This window comes from Phallusia mammillata, chromosome 3 (genome assembly GCF_965637545.1).
Source record: "Phallusia mammillata chromosome 3, kaPhaMamm4.hap1.1, whole genome shotgun sequence".
Lineage (NCBI taxonomy): Eukaryota > Metazoa > Chordata > Ascidiacea > Phlebobranchia > Ascidiidae > Phallusia > Phallusia mammillata.
Genome location: NC_137254.1, coordinates 23,416,253 through 23,434,867, shown reverse-complemented (window position 1 = coordinate 23,434,867; position 18,615 = coordinate 23,416,253). Strand labels below are relative to the sequence as shown.

At 35.5% G+C, this 18,615-nt stretch overlaps 3 protein-coding genes across 3 annotated transcripts; 2 read left to right on the top strand and 1 right to left on the bottom strand.

The window, feature by feature from the left end:
- Positions 1-801: 801 nt before the first annotated feature.
- Positions 802-7,916, bottom strand: LOC145220471 (large ribosomal subunit protein mL45-like). The gene is made up of 10 exons (XM_080087677.1): positions 7,749-7,916; positions 6,739-6,810; positions 6,099-6,200; positions 5,891-5,990; positions 4,892-4,996; positions 3,757-3,826; positions 3,301-3,450; positions 2,451-2,621; positions 1,803-1,904; positions 802-1,176 (listed from the first exon to the last, which is right to left on the bottom strand). Exons 1-10 carry the CDS (start codon positions 7,804-7,806, stop codon positions 952-954), a joined length of 1,155 nt encoding a protein of 384 aa, XP_079943803.1. The 5' UTR covers positions 7,807-7,916; the 3' UTR covers positions 802-951.
- A 619-nt stretch (positions 7,917-8,535) lies between these two features.
- LOC145220472 (splicing factor U2AF 35 kDa subunit-like) lies at positions 8,536-9,681 on the top strand. The gene has a single exon (XM_080087678.1). It carries the CDS (start codon positions 8,621-8,623, stop codon positions 9,251-9,253), a length of 633 nt encoding a protein of 210 aa, XP_079943804.1. The 5' UTR covers positions 8,536-8,620; the 3' UTR covers positions 9,254-9,681.
- A 55-nt stretch (positions 9,682-9,736) lies between these two features.
- LOC145220468 (G patch domain-containing protein 1-like) lies at positions 9,737-17,960 on the top strand. The gene is made up of 19 exons (XM_080087673.1): positions 9,737-9,803; positions 10,024-10,093; positions 10,655-10,805; positions 10,867-11,027; positions 11,306-11,447; positions 11,802-12,002; positions 12,502-12,640; positions 12,929-13,119; positions 13,577-13,837; positions 14,041-14,155; positions 14,361-14,509; positions 14,856-14,983; positions 15,607-15,727; positions 16,100-16,261; positions 16,613-16,766; positions 16,998-17,117; positions 17,431-17,559; positions 17,618-17,685; positions 17,860-17,960. The coding sequence occupies exons 1-19, from the start codon at positions 9,743-9,745 to the stop codon at positions 17,899-17,901; spliced, it is 2,565 nt and encodes an 854-aa protein (XP_079943799.1). The 5' UTR covers positions 9,737-9,742; the 3' UTR covers positions 17,902-17,960.
- Positions 17,961-18,615: the final 655 nt, after the last annotated feature.

The following is an 18,615-nucleotide window of genomic DNA, read 5'->3' as shown; positions in this document are numbered from 1 at the left end:
TTTTTGTATGTTCCAATTGCGTTAGCATTTTTGAATAGGTTTCAAAATGTGAAATTATTTTTCCATTCTTGTAACGCTTGCTTCAATGGGCAGCCTTACAACATTGCTGCTACATGATTCCGTTGCAATTTAGTGAATAATGCCTCATTTTTTATCACTCCTGACTTTCAGAAATTCGAAAAAAACGTAAATGAGGGCCATAACCTTATTCCCATTAAAGGTTTGCTAGTACTGTAATTGGCAAAATGCTTACACATACATATAGTGCAGATGTTAGAATACTTAACATCAAAAGACTCACGATAAAATGTCGCATAACTAAATGGCAATGCGTGCTATTTACACCATATATTCCATTTTTGGTGTTGTTTCATAAAAATTCGTTTTCTGTTGCTTCTTATTTTTGCAAAATAGTCGCAGTAAAAAATAAATCGAGTAAACAAAGACTAAGAGTGGTTACAGTTGCCAAGTTGGGGGTAACGAAAACATTCCTCTTGGAAGTGTTATTCAGAGAATATCTACATAAGCTTATATGTATGGTAAAGGAAGTAAGTTTGATCCAAAGTATATGTAAGGCAAAATGGAACCTAATTTGTGCACAACAACGTCACAACGTGTTTGATTTGTGTGCTCGTTCTATTTAAACTGTAGGCATTTGATACTATTGAAAACTTTTTTTATGGCCTGCTATTCTACCATAAAAAATACGAATTTACAAAAAAAACGCCAGCTATCTACAGGTTAAGTCACCAAATGTAAGATGACCCTAGTACTTTCTCTTAATGTAAATATCCCCAAAAATGTAAATACAGCAAATTTATTGAACAATATGGTTTGGGTTTTCGAAAGACACGCCATACTGCGTTTTTGTAATACCACCATAACGCATCACACTTGCCTTGTCATTTTGCACAAGAATCATTAAACAGAACCTGTGTTCCCCTTTTGGGTTTAAATACTTGGCTCTGGACCGCCCACTGGTGGATGTGGCAACTTGCCCTCCTCTCGCAACTGTTCCACAATGCGGCGTTTTTTCCTGACCATTTTTTTCGCTACTCCACGCATGTGTGTCCTTGGGGTGTGCTTGATTTCGTTGACGATGCGTTTACGCTTTAACCTCCAGTACTTGTTGCCTTGACGGAACCGTTCCATTCGTTTTGTGTGTGCAATACGTTTCTATATGAGACGTTTATAAAGTATTAGAGACAGACCGATGTGGCTTTTTATGGCCGATACCGATTATAACCGTTATTTATCTATACCTAAGTCGCCCGATAACCTATATTTAGGGCCGATATTTTAATTGCAGTTAAATGCCTACATGTACAACTCTTCAACGGCAAACTAGGCATTTTTAGGTCATAATTAAAGCAATTTAATATGGGGTAAGTGTATGCTTTAAATATAGCCTAAAAAAGTGTAGGTTGTTGGGTTAACGATTTGTTGTTAAAGAATACAGAAAGAACAAAGAAAAATTTTATGGATACGTAAGCCGATTAGGCACATTACGAATTATCGATGTTGCTCAGTTTGGCATCGCCTTTTTCTGACTTTATGTTTCATGGTTTAGAAGCGGTTAATTGTAGCTAACTACTAGAAGTGGGTTTGCTCATGTTATTGCACTGCATTTTTCTTTTTGATCTTTGTGTTCGGCATACTCATTACAGAAATGTAATCAAAACATTTGGTCATTTCATAAACTGAGCCTCTTTAGAGGGATCAAAGAGCCGCATTCGGCTCCGGAGCCGCGGGAACAAAATTTTTACAGTATGTATCTGACCTACAATACATGTAGTACTTACTTCCCGCAGAGGATACCACTTAAAGTGATGTATTTCTTTCTCCTGCTTGTGCCAGTCCTCTGCTTCAGAACGCTGTGCTGCTGGCCGTATAAATGATATAGTCTAGACAACAAAACCAAAAAGTGAATGGTTACTACATTTTCTACTCAGAGATTAAGATGAACATAAATTCATAACTGGGATCAGCCCTGAAGCATCTAACCAGCGATCACGGCATACTTTGAGAGCCACAAATGATACAAACCAGCAATCATGGCACACTCATAAGTAAATCACAGTGATCCCGGAAAGACTCCTGTCGTGGGTTCGAATCCCACCGCAGGCTGGACTTTCCTAGCCTATGCCATGCCATATGGTGGTAAATGCTTGATGACCAACTGATTCGGTTTTTGTTATTTTTTAAGAAGTAAAAAGGCACAAAAACAGGCTAGTGCATTTACGTTGGACGAATCTTAGGGCCAAAATTTAATGATTTCTGAGTGAAAGCATCCTAAAAAATATTTTGATAATCTTTACAAAAATAATTTTTTTTTGCTTGCATTAAAGCTTGTATTTCAGTCCTGTATTTTTCCATAATGTGATTAAAAATGTAAAAGCATTGAGCCAATAAATATGTTCGAAAATGTTTTTTACATTTTTATATCATACCCTTTGCAGTGGTTCCCTTTCATATCCCACTCCATCAATTTTTCCATGGATTCTCCACCTTCCATATGGATGAGAAATATGCCTTTCAAACACAACATACTCCAGAACACTCCTTGGTGTATTCATGTCTCCGAACATTAAGCGGCCAAATCGATCATACACAGCAAGTGACTGTAACAAAAGGTACATATAGGTATTATGGAATAGAAGATAGGTGAAATGTCATAACAGACTTCAGGAATTTAGCCTGTATGACAGGGTGGTGAGCGACAGACCTGTCAAATATACAAAATTACTTAAGAAGAACATCAGCAATAACCACAATTTTTAAAACAGAAATATATATTTCGTCTATTTAGAAGGCAAGACAAAACTGACAATGCATATTGAATAAAATAAAAAATATTGATAGGAAAGTTTGAGCTATAAAGCATTGATTTACAGCATAAACCTTTCTATACAGTTGTTATCATAAGGGAGGGGGCAAGGACAAGTCTAATAAAATCACTTGGTCATACAATATTGTCAGAGAAATGCCCTTGTTTTTTTGTGTACTATAAGGCAATATACATGAATCTCAAAATCATAAGGACGAATTACCTAACATTTTTAACGTACAGCAGTGAACACGATATTAAGTTTTCTTGTTGTTCAGGGAGCAGAATAAAAAGCAACTTGAGAAACACTGGTTTTGGAGTTTGCATTTTATCTTCAATCTTTCATTATTTTACCAAATTCTCCTACTAAATGCTCATGTGACCATATATAGCAATAAGAGCGTTTGACAGGTAAACATGTAGTGTGCAACAGAAAATGTGCAGAAATGTGAAATAATTTGGGATTTTCATACCTGCTTTGAATGCATTTTTACAGTGACTTGGGAATAAAAGTTATTTTCATCAATCATAGGGCTACAAACAACTTGCACGACCCTCGGTGGTTCGATTGTTTCTTTCCATTCCCATAAAACTGTCTTGGTTTCCAGTCCTTGCACCATTTCCTGCAAACAAAATTCTTTCTTTAGGACCTTGTTTTGAGACAAGACATACTTTTGTGACACTATGAATGACTTATATGTTGTTTCCTTCATGATTGCTGACTGTACAATTTTGTGCAAACACCTGTGTTGTTTAAAAATTTTTCACCATTATTACTGCAGCAACACACATATTTCAGTATTTTTGTGCATTTTGGTTGCTTTTAATCCAGGTAAATAAAAAAAGTGCAACAAGCACATACAGTCCTAAAAAAATGAGCAAGGAAAATGTTCATAGCACCAGTGTAATAATCTTTTTCATAAATATACCTTGTATGCAAGTGTGGTAACAAGATTGTGCAGTTTTTCTTCAGTTTCCTTCTTATCTCGTAGATTCCACCTGCAGAACAGAAGCAAGTGCTGTACATATACCGTATTTTACGGACCATAAAGCGCACCCGATTATAAGGCGCACTGTCAATAAATTGCTTTGATTTGTTTTTTGTTCATACATAAGGCGCATGGGGCTATAGAACGCAACGTATTTTAAGGAGTATGGGTTATAAAAGTTTACTTGTTACGTAATAAATTTAAGCAAGTCACAATAGTACAATGAGCAAAAGAAAAAATGAGCCTAGTGAATATCACAGTTGCTGGTTGCTTTTACCGTAGTTTATTGTGTAAGACGGTGGTTTATTTATATAATAATAGTATCGGTACTGGTTTTGAGTGTAGGCAATAAAGCACTACTTGATCCATACATTAGGCGCCCCGGCTTATAAGGCGTACGATCAATTTATGAGGAAAAAAAGGATTTAAATTGCACCTTATGGTCCGTAAAATACGGTATGTTTTTTTTGGTCTAAATTAACACGAGGATTCATCATCCTATGCAATTAAACTAAATATAAGATTGAAATTAATGCACAACTAAATGGGTGTCCTAGTACATATTGCCATCGCACACACACTACAACATATTTTGAAATGTTATCATTTTTTCCAGATTATTTTATATTGAGTCCATAATTTTGTTTCTGCAAGGAAAGCTGATGGACCCCACACATGCAACTCAGGAAGGGGGACCCATAATTAGCCACAATTTAGTTTTACCATCTACTACAGTTAATTTTTTACTACAGTATATTATGATATTATATTGTATTATATGATGTTCAAGTTTAAGATATTGTACTGTACATAGTTAAATGAAAAAGTTTAGGTGCACAATGCATAGTTCATTCTGAGCAAAAATATTCAAGCCATTCTTTGGGTGTAGAACATCACAAGGTTTTGAGAGCTTGCCTTCAATAATGGCTTATACCTTTTTGCCCTAAATAGTTGAAAAAAGAGCATTAACATGAGACTTTCGGTGAAGATTAAATTCTTCCACAATAAAGCATATTAAAAACAGGTGCTAGGCACAATAGAAAAAAAAATATATGTAATAAAATCTTTAGGGAACCTTCTTGAGTTAAGAAGATTGTGTGCATCAATATAGATTTGTTGAGCTTCAGCAGGAAACCTTTTTTCATGGAAATCTGGAACACGCTTTTTCAGTGTCCGTCGACTGGAAATACATAATTTAATAGTTCATTTAAATGGTTGAATGCAACTATCACCAACATGTTGTTCTATGATTTTTTTGTATGATCAGCAGAAAAGTATAATTTTTATTTTGAAACAAGGGAGCATTGAAATAACAGCAACAAAGGTTGTTTGTCTGTTTTTCTGATAAAAGGGTCCCAAAACCAGTTACTATTTTTCTCAAAAAAAGATATTAATTGAAAAGCAGGCCCATTTAGGTGGTCAAGCAAAAACCTTATTTATACAATATATGTCTTGTATACAAGCCCCAGGAACTACAATAAGTTGCATGGACAACCAATTGACAATAATTAGATCTTTCAGCTAAAATGCATTTGGCACAATAACTATTCACACTTATTTATGGGTTGTTGCAGCAGTTAAATGGTGTAGGTTTTGGGTAGAAATGAAAAATTTAGATAAGCATATCATTGTAGCTGAACAATACAAGCAAAATAGAATAAAAAAATAATTCTAGAGTAGCAAAATTGAGACAGGAAGAACAAATCTTATTCTGTTGTAACTTTCTTTAATGTGGAAGTTTTGATATACATTCACTCAAATATGTCAGCTCAAATGAGTTCAACTGAACAATAGTTGTGGGCAATTAATCAAAGTTTGATAAAACAAAGAAAAAAGGTGAATGACCATAAAATTTGCGAACATGACATAAACTGAATTACATTATCTGATCTAAATTCATATTTAAACTAAAATAGTTTTTGGTTTGAATCCTCCAGATTCTCTGTTCATTGCCCATACCCGGATTTAAATGTACATGAAATTTAAGAGTTCATATTTTTCTTTAAACACCAAGAAAGTAGTAGAACAAAGCTAGTGACTTCAAGTGACAATATACAGCTACTTTACACTCAACTGTAAATATTTGTCCCTTGTGTCAGAAAGAGTCTTTTTGGGATTGGACAATTTGCTTTTCACCCCAGTCTCCTCAATCTTGTATGGGTGAAAAATTTGAGCTAAAAAATAAAGTACAAAATGTTTTGGAGAACAATCTAAGTATTCCCACCACTGCAAACAACCATTACATCAAAATCACTGCAGGAGTTATTATGCCACAAACTTACGCGTTGATGAAATATCTATAGCTCGCTGCTTTTGTGGAAACCTCCATTCCTGGTAATTCATCTGTGCATATTGGCGATGCCTTTTTGCATACTCTTTGGTACCTTAAACAAACAACAAAGCAAGTCACATAATATAATGCTATGCTGCAACAAATGCTCACAATTTAACAATTGCAACTAACTAAAGCTGGACATTACCACCAAATGAATTAGTGGGAAATTTGTACGTGTCAGTTATAGTATAAATATAGATAGAATCAGTGGTGGGATTCAGTCGGTTCGCACCAGTTCTATAGAAATGTGTCACGAAATGTTATGAGATCAGCAAACTGGTTAGCATTACTGGTTACTGTCAATGGACTTTTTATGTAACAGAACCAAAAATGTGACTTCGAATCCCACCACTGGTTAGAATGCTTGATATTGTATTTTGACATGTTGGTCCTGCATGTCCAAGATCTCGTCGGGAACCGCCATTTTCTGCAGACTGAATCTCTATCAGGTGATTTGTGCCTGCAGAAATTGGTCATACATGTCCACATGTTAGTCATGTTGGTCCTGCACGCCAGACATCACTTTGAGAACTGCTATGTTCTGCAGACTGGGTTAATGTCATGATATCTTTTTAGTTACTATATACCTGCTTGAGAATCACTGTTTGGTGGATTCCAAGTTGAAGAATGACACACTTTCAGACATCCATACAGAAAGCCTTAAAAACACAAATATTTACCGTATATACTCGCCTATAGGTCGCGCCACCGTATAGGTCGCACTATTAGTTTTGTGTTTAAAAAGTGCAATTTAGAGTTGACACGCACATAAGTCGCACTGAAAATCTAGGGATTTAAAAGGCCCTTAGCCTAGCTTTTTTGCATAAATAACTGGTGCAATTGGTTGTTTTTTACCATTGAACTGCATTGCATTGAAACCGCAAAACTACGTTTTCTTAACAAAGTGGGAAAATCCAACGCACGCTGAGCTGACGCATGTGCGTGTGCGCTCATGAAACTTTCTCGCATTGGTATGTGTGTGCACGAGCGCATGCACCCGTATTCGATAGCACATTTCCACTACAATTCGCGTCTATAACGCGCACCCTTAATTTTTTATTGAAAATTAGTATGAAATTTTGCGCGTTATACTCGAATAAATACGTTATATCCGCCCAATAAGCCGACCGGAAAATACAGTACTTGCAATAGCCGAAAACTTTCAATTTTGTTCCGACTTGGTGGCGATTTGCACTTATGTCAAGCGGATAGGTCGCACCTATATTTTTTAAATATAAGGAAAAAAGTTGGGACCTATACGCGAGTATATACGGTATTTAAAAAATCATATTTGTTAGTCATCTGGTAATTTTTTCATTTAGGGTCCACCAAGAATATGTTGGTAATAGCATGCATGCTAATACTGGATAGTTTGTTAACATTTTTTGTGCACAACATTTTGTTCACATAAATTTTACACAAGATGCACACAAAATTGCATCTATTATTTTGTAATGCTATTGTCCAACATGGAGTCAGATAAAATCTGTAAATCTGTAAACAGGAATTAGGCCATTAGGGCCTATCTGTCAAGCGCAACTTTAAATCAAAAAATAGGTAAAAGGTTGCTCTTGCTACAAAAGCATTGGCAATTTACCTGTGTTCAGCTTTCCTGGTCGTAAAGACCGAAGAATTGTAGTACGCAACACCTCCATATAGATCAACTACCTCATTTCTTACTTGATTTCTCGTTTTACACTACGAAACTGAATTTGCATTAGCGAATGCAGCGAACGATTTTCCAAAACAATCAACATGTGTTTTGAACAAAAACTACTTTAACCGCACCGCGGTTGGTACGAGAAGTAGCTTGTTTTGTTTTCTATATTTACCACTCAAAAGTTTTTGCGTGTTTTAAAAACTAAAACATAAACTGTCTTACACATAATGTAAATATTTTGTGTTGTGTGTATGATATGTTAGGTACAAATATCCAACAAACCAAATATTATATTGGGTACTTCCATTTTCTACGTTATTATCAGAAATTAGATGAAGATAATTTCAAGCGGTACAGTTGTAAATATATTTGTAAAATCCATTTCTAGCTCTTGATTTAACTGTTCTGTGGCTGCTCTGTCATAATTTTTTTAATCATAAAAAATGATAAAAACACAAGCAGAAATGTTACAAAAATTTTAACAAAGCAAAGTTACAAAATGTGATTTTAGTGCGTCGGATTTAGCAAAATGCAAAACGTTTCTGACTGTAACCTGTTCCCACTTCCCACCAAACCAAATTTTGCACAAAATCAATAAGAAATATGTCATAGTAAGTACTGTGAGGCCCAGGTATTAGGCAATATTAATACAAACTTGCTGTGTAATGGTAGATTTATTTTATTATTAGTTTCGTTTAGGTTTTTAAGTATACTGAGTTACTGACATAGTTTTCTTATCTTTGCAGAAAAAAGTGATTTTATTGTGATTAAGGAAATTTACAGTTTTTTGCATAAACGAAGGGCTGAAAATGGCAGAATATTTAGCCTCAATTTTTGGCACTGAAAAAGATAAGGTCAACTGTTCATTTTACTTCAAAATCGGAGCTTGCCGTCATGGAGAAAGATGCTCCAGACTGCACAACAAACCAACATTCAGCCAGACAATTCTCATTCAAGGTCTTTACCAAAATCCACAAATCAATAACACAGCAGCTGGAACATTTACTGATGTTGAGATGCAGGAGCATTACGATAATTTCTTTGAAGAAGTGTTTGTAGAATTGGAGGAAAAATACGGATCCATTGAAGAGATGAATGTGTGCGATAATCTTGGTGATCACCTAGTTGGCAATGTCTATGTGAAGTTTCATAAAGAAGAAGATGCTGAAAAGGCTGTAAATGATCTCAATAATCGTTGGTTCAATGGTCAGCCAATTTTATCAGAGCTCAGTACTGTGACGGATTTCCGTGAGGCATGTTGTCGGCAGTACGAAATGGGCGAATGTACCCGTGGTGGCTTCTGCAATTTCATGCATCTAAAGCCGATATCCAGAGAGCTTCGTCGTCAGTTGTATGGCAGAAAGGAAAAGAAACGCAAGTCTCGATCTCCACCAACAAGAAGCAAACGCAGTCGCTCACGCGAACGACACAGAAGGCACTAATTCATTTGCAACTCAATTGCAGTTGGCTGTTTAGTGAATCAGAGAATGAGAGTACCATGGGCTCTTGGACATTCAAAATTAACTTTGAACTGACTTTTAAGCGTTGTGAAGCTAAGAAAGTACTTTTGTTAGCTATAACAAACCTCCATTTCCATGTGATATTTGAAATTGTACATATACTTGATTAAAAAGTGTGTTTTTGCATTATCAATTCATGTTGTTAATGTATGGTATATACAGCAAGAGTTTTTTCCAAGTAAAAACGTAAAATGTATTTTTTTGAACTGGTAACTCATTTTCAGCTGTTCTACATGCCTAAAAATAGCATTTGCATCAAAATTAAATTTGTGGCTCTGAAGTTGGGCTTTGCTTTGTGTAAAGATATTGTTTCACTTCAGTTATCAATGTGTGTCCTCAATGCTTTTTAGGTGATGCCAATGTAGGTACTTATTTTGAGATATACACAGATAGACATTTAGGTCAGCAACAATGGAAGATTTGGATGACGATCCGCATGTAAAGTATGGCACAGCTATTAAAATACCAGAGGGTAAGACAGGCTTTCATACTAAGAGTTGCAATAAGTTCCATATTTTAACAGCAGAAGTCAGGTAACATATCACATGAATATAAATGTGCAAAAATAATTTTCCCTTACCCAGAACAAAAATATGCAATATACATGATTTTTTCAGTTTGTGGTGTTCTGACCATAACACTGTTACTACATGAGTAATACCTTACATTAATGTTTTTCTACCAACTTGTAGATAAACAAGACAACCTGAAGTATGTTCCAGTTCATGAGCAGATTGTTACAGATGAAGAGGGCAGAAGAAGGTTACTTTTTCATTTTTTGTTTGCCCTCATTATTAGAACTAAAGCCGCATCTAAAGCATTCACTTTTATTTCCATATATCTAATCAGTGACTGGGCAAAGACATGGTTGTGTGAGACAAAAATGACATAGTTACAAACAGGTCATTTTTGGCCGTCTGATGGCAAAAAGGCTGATACAGATTTTGGAGCCAATAATCGGTCCATCCCTAATCCGAACGCTATCGATTTGACAATTTAATTTATATGCATGAACATGTTTATTTCTGTAGTCAGCTCTGCATTGTCTTGTGTAGACTTTTCCGCCATAAGACATTGTATTGTTTGCTAATAATTTCTGCACAGCCTTTTGCTATCTGTTCAAATTCCAATACACTTGACTTAACGGTAGTAAATTAACCTACCACAGGTCTGACATACAGTGTCACTAATCACCAAGATAAAATTATATATCAATAAAAAATGATTACTTTCCACATAATCTATATCAGAGAGTGTAGTGCACTTTTGAACATTTCAAATTGTATTTTGTGAGCTATTTTTCCATGCTCCTTCATGTTTTAGGTTCCATGGAGCGTTTACAGGTGGATTTTCTGCTGGATATTACAACACAGTGGGTACGAAGGAGGGTTGGACCCCATCCACTTTTAAGTCATCCCGATCCAAGAAATCCGATCGCAAGAATTTTGCACCACAAGACTTTATGGATGAGGAGGTGCAGATCAAACTGTACATGCTCTAAAAGCTTGTATCTTGTAACCATTGTGGTTATTTAGGATCGGACAAATTTGGGAATATCTGCTGTAAATGTGTCTGAGGAATTTATGACAACAAAAAAGAAAAGTGACATTGAAGAAAAACAGTTTAAACTTCAAGAAGATAAAATGACACTGGCTCTTGGTGCAGAGCTTCTAGAAACTCTTGTTATTCCCAAAAGGTACACTAGTATCCAGGAATCTGTCATATTTAATACTTAGTGCTTAAAAAAAAAACGCTTAAACACATCATACAATTTAGTTAAAACGCAACTAAGTTTTGACTGTGGTATAAATTAAAGTTAAATTTACCAGAGATTTTTTATGACAAAAAATAAGCTTGAGACTTGTCCTTATGCAATAAAATGGAACATGGAATTTAAAAAAATCATAATGCTATAAACAAGCTTTGTCTGTATAAATTTTAATTATATTTTTTTAAACCTTATTTATGTTTTAGACAAAATATTGGTTACAAGCTTTTGTTAAAAATGGGATACAAAGGCGATCGTGGATTTAAGAAAAAGAAGAAGAAAGACAAGGATGGAGCATCTAAAAAAGTGTATGGTTGTTCATTACCAGGAGCTGCATCAGATAGCAGTGTAAGTATTTCATCCAACATAGCACATGCAAATCCCACCAACCATACAAATTTTGTTTGCTACAAAATGAGATCTTTACACCAAAAAAATGTCAGTGTTTTTAGTTAATTCACAAAACTAACCGGCTGTGGGAATACAGGGAAATTGGTTTAAATAAATAAATTTGTTATGTTTCACTTTATTTTGATATATTTGCCTTTTAGTCCTAATTTCAGTAAAATGGAAGACTGAAAGTACCACTTGCTTTATTTTGCCTTTGCACAATGTTTCTCACCTAACTAAGTCACTGTTATTCTGCCTTACAAAACCTTCACCTGCAATTTATCATTGACTTTTGCCTGTCATATTTAATAGGACGAAGATGCATTTGGAATTGAAAGTGTGAGATTTGATGACATCGACATAATACCTGATCACCTCATACAAAAGGGAAATTACCATGGTATTGGATATCAGCCTCTTAATCCTACAGAAGCCCTCCATACTAAAGTGAAGGAATCAAGCTCTGTAAAAGCCAAAACAAAATCTGGCAACAGGCTTTCATTCATGGGCCAGGTGTGTGTTGTTTTAAATTAATTTTGTCAAACTAAATTATGGGCAGTGGATAACTGCTGTTGCACTTGGAATACAGAATGTTTTTGTGTTTTGGGGGGTGAACTTTTTGTTTGTTTATATCTAAACGGGATAAGGGTTACTACACCTGAATGTGGTATTCTCTTAAAAGGTCCATTATAAAGCATAGTCTTTTATTTTAAAGTCCATAAAATTATTATAATTTTTTGACTTGGTGTGTTGGTAACTTTAATGCAGGTTTCAATGGGTTGGTTGCACTAATCACTCAACCATCTTGGCTACCCTGTGTATAATAGCCCCAAAACTGTGTAATCTGCTACCCTACTAAGTATCATGTAAAATCAAACTGTGCTAATTCAAAAGCTAACCCTTGTTTTTACGCTGATACTGGGAGCTTTTTCTTGTGAAATTCTTGACACTAGGAGTTGATGTAATGTTTTAAAAGCATCTTGCATTTGAGAAAATGGTTTGCGATTTATAGGCATTTGGGGTGGGAGCTTTTGAGGAAGAAGATGAAGATATATATACGACAGATAGCATGAGAAATTATGATGCCATCATGAGCGAGGAAAAAAATCCTGACAGCACTTATGGTTGGACAAGACCTATGGCTCTGACAGGTACATATTTAAGAAAGATTTTACCAAAGACTCCCACAGACTGAAGATTGTGAATTAATATTTTTGTCTTTTGTTTGCTTGAATCTTTTGGTAAAAATCCATGCATAATAGATAGACAAGTTGAGTTTGGCACAATAAAGCAAGTTTTTGATAATTTTAATGACTACTTTCAAAGTTTGTCCCCTTATAAACAAAAATAAGTAAATTTGATTTAGCAATGGAATTTTATCACATTACACTGACACATAGTTGGCTTGGTGATACATATAGGTTCTATTGTGTTTTCAGCTGGACAAGAAAGGCTTGCAATCGAAAACAAACCAAAGGGAATAAAGGGATTTGTACCTGCAAATGAGAAATCTGTATTCCGTATAGAAGAGTATCCTCTGCCTGTGGTGCCTCCTGATTTTGATGTTGATCGCAGGATGAAAATGAGAAGAGAAGCTGAACGAATTAAAAACATGAACCTGCCCCAATCGGTAAATAAGAATTTTTCCATAGGGATAACAGTTTAGCAAGTTCTGTATAGTTTGCTTGTTAACATCTTATTTTGCCTATTGTAGCTCGAGTCTTGGAAAGGCTCCTTGTCATGGGTTTGAATCCCGTTGTGGGCTAGATTTTTCTAGCCCATGTCTACAATATGGTAATGCTTAAACTGACAGATTTCAATACTACATCTTCATGAGTGCTTTGGGGCTTATCCCTTCAATATGCCTGACGTTGTATGATTTATAATAAAACATGTTAGAATTCAAAATTTAAGACCATGCGAGGTAACCTTCTAATAGCAGGGATTACTGATATAAATGAAAATTAGGTAAAATAATGACTTCAATTGTTATGTTATGTACATAAACCAGTTACAAAATTAGTGTATTTTAATATATGTTACTTCAAGAAATAATTCAGTATCAAAATGTCCTCTTTGTTTTTCAGTCCCATATCCAGCTGCATCCATCAACCTTAAGTGATGCTCCCAGCAAATACTCAGACCTTACATTTGAGGAGAGGCGAAGTAAGCTAGCTGATGGCAGCGTTGCCCCGGCAACCGATGCCAGCGAACCAATCAAATCTGTGTTCGATCTTATCTCACACGAGGATAGAATGCGAATGGAGGCGGCAAAAAGGAAAAAGCCTCTTGAGCTCGGTTTCCAAGATGATGTGGAGAAAGCTTCAAAAATTGAAGAATCAAAACCGGTAAGGCATATTCTTTATTTGCTGTTAATTTTAGTAATCGACTTTATTTGTTTTTTCCTTGTTTGTTAGTGATTAGTTATGAAGGAAAATGGATACCTAAGTTAAGAATGATTTGTTCAGAAATCAGATACCAATCACAACTAACAGCAAAAAAGATATGGTGGCTGTCTAATGCAGAACTAAAGTTGTTGAACATGTTTCAGATTGACCGTACAACTCCACTCTGTGATCCAAAAGCACTAAAACCTTTTTCAAACAACCCTGAAAAACAAAGGCGATTCGAAGAATATGAGAGGGCTATTCGGCAAAGAAAGAAACGTAAAGCACAGTTTGTAACATAACCATGCCCACATTTTTGTTTTTTAACATAAAAAATACCATGATGCAACATGCATTAATAGTCTCATACAGATTCTCCTGGGTTTCAAAAATCTGGGCTTTAACTTCATATCATATCATTACCTATTCTCTAAACTTTGTAATAGTTCTGACTTGATTAGTGACTTGTTTATGACACCAACAGATCCATACACTGAAATTGTCAGTAGTCTGACAGAATGGGAACGTAATCATGAGCGAGAAGAATTCCATAGAGTATATCAAGTTCACAATCGCTTGGTAGCTCACACAATTTCATCACGATTCACAAAAGGAGCAAGTGAAGACATACTGGTAGGCTTTAAAAGTGCTATATCGGTTTTGTTAGCTTAACAGAGCAATGTTGATGGGCTACTCTATAATCTGCAATCTATTTATAAAACATATGGAACTTTCGAAAATGTTATGGCTGGACAAGGGCTTGTAATAACAATAATATGTCAATTTAATCTCAGATACCCTTTTGGAGCTAATTTTTTTGCCCTAACCATCAATGTTGTCAAATGTTTTATAAGTAGTTTCATTACAGAGTGTGTATTTTAGATGCCCATGTTAGACTTAAAATGTAGTTAGGCATTAAGTTTTTCGAAAGTGGTACTCATTTAGACAAATAGATCATCAGTTAGTTTTTTGTGTTTAGGAGGAAACAAAGACAGGCCTCTCCATGCCTAAAGAAAACGCATTTGGTACACTGACAAGGGATAAAGTGGATTGGCATCCTGATCCATTATTGTGCAAGAGATTCAATGTTCCTAATCCATACCCCGAGTAAGAAATGTATTGAGAAAATGCAACTTTAAGCAGCATACAGTGCAAACTGTTTCAACCTATAAGGTCTCATCAGTGCAGCTGGTGACAAGAGATAGTAGGGATGCGCCGAGCCGAACCAGAACCAGAGTACTGGGTACCGAGCATCGCTGTTTTTGATGCTCGGTGCTCGGCCGAGCAGTTGCACAAACTGACCCGAGCGTTAAATTTGCATATTCATGCCTTGCTGACATATGTAACTAGTGTTCGAAAGGGTGTCTATGAACAAAAACAAATGATTTTTCAAATGTATTAGATTGTGGAAAAACGTGTACTTCTGAGGCCTGTAACAGCTTAATACACCGCTGGTGACGTAAGAGGCCTTGTAGAGCTAAAACGTAGAAAGGGGATTTTTTGTGACGTCATAATGCACCGAGCGTGCTCGACCAAACAGAACATTTGCAATTTTGGCACATCCCTAAGAGATAGGCCGCATTGGCTAGTGTAACCACAAAAGAAAACTGGCTCACAATGGGCAAAATGTTGTAACAAATAGTAAAATGTAATATGCTGTGGTTTAGTTGTACTGTTATATGCTGTACTATTTTTTACTTTGTTGATGCTAACTTTTATTGGTTGTGCAGCTCAGATTTTGTTGGCACCCCGAAAGATCCTTCCAGTATGTACATACCCTTGGCCCTGATGGATGTTGTAAAAGCGCCTGAAGAACCCCCAATCTCCATAGAAGCCAAAGAAAGGGCAAAGGTTTGTTTTTTGTAGTTACTTTTGTATTGGATTGTTTCAATTTGAGTTAAGTTTATTTCACTGGGTAAAAGAAAACATAGCAACACAATAGCACTAAAATAATCGCCAAGCAAGAAATAGCTATGTAATGTTAAAACTTTACATAACAGTGATGGCCGCAAATGGTGGATAATGGCTAAATGCTCTGTAGCTACACCATATTATAAAGAGTTATTTTACTGGGGCTCACAAGAAAGTTAGATTGGACTGGGGGTGGGACGTTGGTGGAACCAGTCGAGGGGGTCCTAAAACTAACTACCCAAATTTCACTTCAACATGTCTTAAGGATATTTTATTGTACAATTTTTCACTCGATGTTGATTTAACTTGCAGCGCGCAACTGGTATAGTTAGTGACACAATGAAACCTCCACGATTTGAGGGAGTTAAGTCATCTGGCAAAGGAAGATGGGATGAGAAACCAGTGATGTCAGGACCTTCCACCAAAGAGGAGACAGTGACACAAAGCTCTGCTCAGGAGGAACAAAAATTGACGGTAACTATTTTTCAAGATTATTTTTAGTCAAACATATTGGTGACAAACTTAGTATTGCCTGGCAAATGTCAAAAACTCACAAGTGTAATGTCAGACTTAGTGCCGCAGCTAAACATCCTATGTTGGTGTAATGTTCTTGGATTCTATCTCAGAATATGTCACATTAGGCATGATAGACTTGCCTATTTTTTAAGAAAGTGGCATACTCTTCCCTTATACTTACAAAATAGTAAAATCTTCCCTTGTTTGTGGACCAACATATTGACAAAGTGAAAATACAGCTAAAGTATATGATTCCATCAAATTATAAATTTAACTCATTATGTTTATGTGTTGTATTTTTCACAATAGGAAGGCACTGAAGAAGGAAATAGTGAAGAGAATGAGGAAAAAGATGAAGCTCCAAGCATGGACTTATTTAAATCAATATTTGCCAATGATGATGATGAGTCAAGTGATGAATCAAACGAAAGCTCAGAAGATGAAAAGAAAGAAGAAAATAAAGGTGCAATTATTACCCAATATTTCATCAATCAAACTCCACATTGGTTGTAACTAGAGATGGGCAGAGTGGAGCTAAAACCCGAGCATTACTGTGAGATGCTCGTTGTTAGACCAAACAGAACATTTGCGGTTTTGACCCATGTCTGGTTTTAACTATAATTTGGGAAACAAAAGCTTCGAAACTAAACAAATCGATACTTGGTGGTGCAAATAATGTGTTGGTTTCTGATAGGCGATAAACAACCTGAACGAGCAGCAGCGGATGACGTTTTCAAACGACCAATCATCTTTCAAAAACCAAAGAGAAAACAAGAACAGGCAAAATCTGAGCAAGAAAAATCAACACCTGAAGGTCAGAATCCACTCCAACTTTACAAACTAGTTTCTATTATTGAAGTTTTTGATGAAAATTTCCGTGGTTTTGCAAGTCATGTCATTTTGGCATGTTACATTGGTTGATGGATGTACCATAAATCAATTTGTGCTCTTTATAATGTGTTGATACTGCACATTACATTGTTTTTCGCTTGGCGATTTCCAGGTTTTAGTGTTTTTACGTCTACAAGCTAAATGAAAAAAAAATTATGAAAATTTCAAGCAGACTGACTACAATTTATCCCACAAACGCAATAATTGATTTTTCCAAACTTATGTATCTGAATCAGATCTTGAACCAAAAGTGGAAGATAACATGGACGTTGATACTTCCACCACTGCTGAAGGTAGCAAAGACAATGACATTGAAGATTTCTTTGGCCCTGCTCTACCTCCAAAACGTTCTTCCCTTTTTGAAGGTATGTTTTTGGATTTTTAATTTTTTAAGATGTAGCTTTGATTTTAAACATTTTTCAGTCCCCACAAACGGCGTTCATGAACACAAATCACACAAGGACCACAAGAAACATTCAAAACATAAAAAGGTATTTATTATTAGGCATTGGATTTACTGCAGTAAATATTCTGGTTTTAGAATGTGAATAATAAAGTTTAAACCACAGTATAGCATCCTTAAAATTTCCGTGAGGCAAACACTTTGGTCAAGAACTTTTGTATGCGATTTTTTGTTTGTGTAACATAAATTTGATTTGTTTTAGCACAAGAAAGAAGAAAAACACAAAAAGAAGAAAAAGAAATAACCTGTTTCAACTTATCAAACTTTTGCTTAGAACTGCCAAAACATCATCATCTACACTGTGAAAAGGTGAACTTACTGATATAAAAAAGCTATATTTAATGTTGTCAATTATTTTGTGCATGGCAGTATAAAATGCTTGGTTATGAAATTGTTATTCTTTGTATTTCAGGTGCCACCCTTTCAATCTGTATTGAACATCTATGCAAGGAACATAACTAAAAAAATATGAACTTACCACCAATCATGTTCGTATGCTGAAATTGGAGTCGATACTACAATAAAATTTGCCCAAGTCCATGTTCTAAGCACTGCTGGAGTTTATGACACAAATGAAATGTCAAAAATATTAAAGAAGATTGAGTTTTCGCAGTCAAGTTTTGCTTACTAAGGATAAGTTCTTTATTAAGCTGTAAAGTCCTCACTTGTCGACTTTTTGCCAGTTAGATCCTTTTTCAATGGGGAAAGTTGTGACTCAATTTAGTGTGATCCATTGGTTTTCAATGCTTTTTAGAACCCTCATTTTTTTAAACAAGATCGAATGCATCTTGCGTATTTAAGAGTAGGTCGTGCCTAGCACCTTTCCCAAAGCATTAAAGTACAACGATTTCTAGCAGTAACTTCCAGTTTATTTCAGTTTTTCTGTCAAGCGTAACGCTTAAAATAGATACCCGTTAAGCTATCTGCGTTTTTTTTTTGGTGTCAATGACTATTTTCA

Coding starts and splice junctions, on each gene's coding strand:
- LOC145220471 (XM_080087677.1), bottom strand. CDS start 7,806: ATGGAGGTGTTGCGTACTACAATTCTTCGGTCTTTACGACCAGGAAAG. Junction 3,827..4,891: donor AATCTTCTTAACTCAAGAAG/GTTCCCTAAAGA, acceptor TCTGTTCTGCAG/GTGGAATCTACGAGATAAGA. Junction 1,905..2,450: donor AAAGGGAACCACTGCAAAGG/GTATGATATAAA, acceptor TTTGTTGTCTAG/ACTATATCATTTATACGGCC.
- LOC145220472 (XM_080087678.1), top strand. CDS start 8,621: ATGGCAGAATATTTAGCCTCAATTTTTGGCACTGAAAAAGATAAGGTC.
- LOC145220468 (XM_080087673.1), top strand. CDS start 9,743: ATGGAAGATTTGGATGACGATCCGCATGTAAAGTATGGCACAGCTATT. Junction 11,028..11,305: donor ACTCTTGTTATTCCCAAAAG/GTACACTAGTAT, acceptor TTTATGTTTTAG/ACAAAATATTGGTTACAAGC. Junction 12,003..12,501: donor GGCTTTCATTCATGGGCCAG/GTGTGTGTTGTT, acceptor TGCGATTTATAG/GCATTTGGGGTGGGAGCTTT.